At 41.5% G+C, this 4,790-nt stretch overlaps 1 protein-coding gene across 1 annotated transcript; it reads left to right on the top strand.

Moving 5' to 3' along the window:
* The first annotated feature begins 1,064 nt into the window (after nt 1–1,064).
* Nucleotides 1,065–3,589, top strand: LOC110028354 (pentatricopeptide repeat-containing protein At1g08070, chloroplastic-like). Its single transcript, XM_020730177.1, has one exon. The coding sequence runs from the start codon at nt 1,826–1,828 to the stop codon at nt 3,446–3,448; it is 1,623 nt and encodes a 540-aa protein (XP_020585836.1). The 5' UTR covers nt 1,065–1,825; the 3' UTR covers nt 3,449–3,589.
* Nucleotides 3,590–4,790: the final 1,201 nt, after the last annotated feature.

Below are 4,790 nucleotides of genomic sequence, written 5' to 3'. Positions count from 1 at the left end.
TGTATATATATATATATATATATATATATGCCAACACCAATCTCAATAGGGTCGGGCAGCTTGGAATGGATACTCGGGCGATAGAATTTTCAAATTAAAGAATTGGATGTCGAGAGACAAACGACCATCCTTCTATACAGCGAATTGACCGACATAACCATCAATCAACGAACCTCTCACTGAAATCGATCGGCTTCCTTTTGATCGATCGACCAGTCCACTCGGTGTAAGCGAACTGATATATGCGGTCGATCGACATGACCAGTCGAATCAAAACTTCCGGCGATCGATAGACATTATATTTTGTTTGCATTAGAATGTAATTTTCATTCGTCATATGCATCGATTCAATTATTCATGCGATTATAATATTATTCTCTCCTCTTTATGTGACTGATTTTGAGACCTCTATAAGTAGGCAGTCACAACATAAATAGATGAACTTTTCACACACACACAGACACTCTCTCTTCTCCTCTCAACTCCAACTCTCGTAGCGTGTTTTCCAAAAGACAATTAAAGGATTCAACATCCTAAGAGATGGTGCGGGAAGTGTGAACTTGCCACATGTATGAAGTGGAGCACACTACGAAGGAGAATCACATCAAAGAGGCAACATCGATAGTGTTCACGAGGGAGTCAGCAAATCGAGAGATTCAATAGCAAGTCCAGGAGTTGCGGGAGCAAATAATGGGCCAATTTTAGGCCCTTCTAGAAACACTTAATTGAAAAAATGACCTTCCACTTATGGAGGTAGGAACATGAGAAACTCGCCCTCAATGAGTTCTCTTGGAGAATCCACCATCGCCATATGGTCGTGTGAGCCATCGAGTGATTGAAGAGAAATAAGAATTTCAACACGTTGACAACTTTGAGTCTACTCCAATGGTTATGCATTGTCTAGAGTGTGTAAAGCACCCGTTCTGTCGCCCCCAGAACGTTCCTTCTCTCGATAAATCTTGCAGACAGTCCCTCTGACAAAGTTAACGATTCCCCATTTGGATCCTTAGATGTGGAAGAACTATTTAGCCAACCGTGTGGCTTCTTTTGAATCATCGGTCCGAGTGTTGCAGATAAACGGTGTGCTGAAGTGTTGGCTTTTCCTAATGACATTGAAGGAGTAAACTCTTTGGCGGTTTTTCAATCTACCGATTAGAATTATTCCAACCTTCGTCTTCTGATTGTTTTGATACGCTGTCATTTGGTGTTCATAAGCGAAACCCACTTTATTTCCCCGAGATTCATGCGGCCATATTTCTAATGTACAATAAAATAACTTGAAAATATCACGTGTGTGTGTGTGCATGTGACTATACATATTTATATATATATCCAAGCCCTAGACACACTTTTAAAATCCCGAAGCCCTCTCTTGCACCCTCTGCGTCCAACATCAAATTTGCTCTCATAGACAAGAACGAGACAATTGGTTGTGTTTTCCACATCAACCTCATCCTCTTCAAAGCTCCGTGCATCATCTCACTATTGGTTGTGTTTTCCATGTGTGTGATGAGGTGGCAATTGATTCGGTGCTCAGAACAAATCGGATGGCGCTATGTCAACATTTTCAATGCACTATAGAGCATCCACCACAAGCCCTAAAACCCTAAGCTCTTGCACTAGAATCAACCAAACCTCTCTGTGATTGATCTTATGGCTTCACCTAAACAAGGCAGATATCCATACAACTATGTAGGCATGCCTTGTTCATTTTCTTCATAAAAAGCCCAAACTATTCATAAAAGACCAAACTAAGGCAAAATTGATTTTAATGGACTAGATGTGCATTTTATACATCGCTTAAAAACCCGCGACCTCCACTCCCATGGAGCCGGCGACCGTTACCGTTAGCCAAGCCGCCCAGCTCCATGCGCAGCTCGTCAAAACAGCCCCACACTCCGATTCCTACCTCGCCAACGCCACTCTCCGCGCCTACTCCAAATCCTCTCGCCCAGGCCGCGCTCTCAAGCTATTCCTCCATCTCCAATGCCACCCCTTCGCACCAATCCCCGACCACTTCACCTTCTCCACTCTCCTATCTGCCGCCGCCCGCCTCGGCTCTTTCGCAGCCGGCCGCCAGCTCCACGCCCTCCTCCTCAAATCCGCTCTTCACTCTTCCTCATCTCATCACTCCCTCAACTCCCTCATCTTCTTTTACTCCTCATGTCGTCTCCTCCTCCCCGCACTCCAGGTATTCGATGAAATGCCCCAACGGGATGTCGTCTCCTGGACCTCTGCCATCGCTGCTGCTGTCGATGCTGATTCCTCAGGTTATGCCCTCGACCTCTTCGAATCTATGATGGCTGATGGTATCCCACCCAATGATGCTACAACTGTTGTTGCGCTCCGAGCTTGTGCAGATCTTGGAGCACTTGCTACTGGCCGAAGAATCCACCGCTTTGCCCGTGTTCTTGGGTTCAGTTCCAATCCCAACGTCTCCACTGCCCTTATTGATATGTATGCGAAGTGCGGAAGGCTTAAGTGCGCAGAAGAGATCTTTGACAGAATGCCTGAAAAGGATGTTTTTGCATGGACGGCTATGATTTTTGGGTTCTCGAATCATGGAAAAAGTAGGGAGGCCCTTGATTTGTTTCAAAGGATGGTGGAGATGGGCGTGAGGCCTGATGACCGGACCATTACTGCTGTTCTATGTGCATGTAGGAGTAAAGGCTGGGTTGCTGAGGGCTATAGAGTTTATAATAACATGCATAAGTTTGGGATGAGGCCAAGGATCCAACATTATGGTTGTATGGTGGATTTGCTTGCAAGGGCTGGACACTTAGATGAAGCGGAAGGATTTATCAAAAAGATTCCTATTGAAACTGATGCAGTTCTGTGGAGAACAATGATCTGGGCTTCCAAGCTTCATGGAGATGAAGAACGCGCGGAGCGTTTGATGGAGGAAAGACTGCTGCTTGAAATTGGTTCTTTGGATATTGGAAGCTATGTTCTCATGGGTAATGTCTTTGGTTCAGTAGGGAAATGGAGAGAAAAGGCTAAGGTGAGGGAAATGATGGTAAGGAGAAGAGTTGGGAAGTTACCTGGATGCAGCAGGATTGAAGTTAATGGGATGATTCATGAGTTCGAGGCAGGGGATAGTGGTCATCCAGATGGGAGAATGATCTATGAGAAGTGGGGTGAGGTTGTTGAGAAACTGAGAATGGAGGGCTATTCTCCAACCGTTTCAGAAGTAATACTAGATATGGAGGATGAAGAAAAGGCTTCACAACTGAATCACCATAGTGAGAAACTTGCCCTGGCATTTGGGTTGATTAAGAAAAGCCCTGGGGAGGATATCTTAATTGTGAAAAACCTGAGATCTTGTCAGGATTGTCACTCTGCAATGAAACTAATATCAAGGGTGTATAATAGAGAGATAACCATCAGGGATAGAATAAAGTTCCATCATTTCAGCAATGGGATTTGTTCATGTGGGGATTATTGGTAGCATCTGTTTTTAGATTAATGCTTGGTTTTGTGCCGCTGTATAAAAAACTTAGGGGTTAGTTTATTCTGTCAAATATCATTTTTGTGTACTAAAAAATCAATGATATTGTTCAATAGTAAAATGTTCCAAGTATTTATTTTATCTTTGATGAGTATTTATGAGAATTTTAAGCCAAGACGAGGACTTCCACTCTTTTTAATGAAAACTGAAAAATTGACCAGCAAACATCCAATTCTTGTTTGTTCGAGAGTTGTAAATGAAAAAAAAATGATGACTACTTTTTCTACTTTTTATGGTTATTTCAGTTCCTACGCTTATTTCAAGTCACATTGACTTGGTCCTCCAAAGGTGATGGTACAGTGGGACTGTTGCTTTCTGCTTTTTAGTTTTGAATTTACTTGATACTCATTGTTTGGCATTTAGTTTTACTCTGAAGCATGCAAGTGTAGAACCACACCTAACCTATTGTGATGCATAACCCAAAGTCCCAAGTCACTAGAAACACAAAATGTGTACCTGTAAGCTGCTATTTTGAAATTTTATTTTACATTTTTAAATTTTGAATTTTTTTTATAAGCAGTTTGTAAGTCGGTCGAAATCTGTTTTGTATGTAAATGATTTTATCCTATTTCTATAGATTCTTTGCTCTTTTATTTCAAAGGCTGGTTTCCTTTATTCCTCCTTTGGTTGCTTCAGGTCAGCTGATTCATTGTGGTTTCCTTATTTCCACAGCTTGGCATGTCCTCTTTGTTTCTTAAGCCGAGCTTTTTGGTTTTAATCAATCGATTGCCTTAATTTTTGAAATGTAGCTTTGGTGGCAATTATAGGTTTTTATTTTTCAGGTAATTGAGTGCTCAAACCCAACACATTGGGATTCTTCATTTTGTTTCCAAACCAATGTGCCATGCGTTCGAGCACCGTGACCCCTTATAGTTGGTTTACTTATTTTTTTTCCTTGTTGGGCTATGATTGCGCTAAAAGACTTGTTGCTATTAGTGTTTTGTTTTTTATTTTATGCAAAATAACACAAAAGCCAAATTCACACAACAGACAAAACAATCAAACAACATGATTCACATGGTTCAAAGCAAATCTGCCTATGTCTATGGAGAGGGGTTATTCCACTATCAATAGATAGGGAAAAAGAAAAAAAACAGTTCAAATAGGGTTACAACTTCACACACCACAATCAACTCTAATCCTTCCTATAAATAAGGATTAGGACGCACTAGAAAATAAAAAATGACCAATTTACTCCTTATATAAATAAAGCCTTTAATACAATAATCTTCGCCTCATCTTTCCTTTGACTTCCAGATGAGTAGGAGAGGATCAAATGAGC

This window comes from Phalaenopsis equestris, unplaced genomic scaffold (genome assembly GCF_001263595.1).
Source record: "Phalaenopsis equestris unplaced genomic scaffold, ASM126359v1 Scaffold000002, whole genome shotgun sequence".
Taxonomy (NCBI): domain Eukaryota; kingdom Viridiplantae; phylum Streptophyta; class Magnoliopsida; order Asparagales; family Orchidaceae; genus Phalaenopsis; species Phalaenopsis equestris.
This window is presented reverse-complemented; position numbering and strand designations above follow the sequence as displayed.

Coding starts and splice junctions, on each gene's coding strand:
- LOC110028354 (XM_020730177.1), top strand. CDS start 1,826: ATGGAGCCGGCGACCGTTACCGTTAGCCAAGCCGCCCAGCTCCATGCG.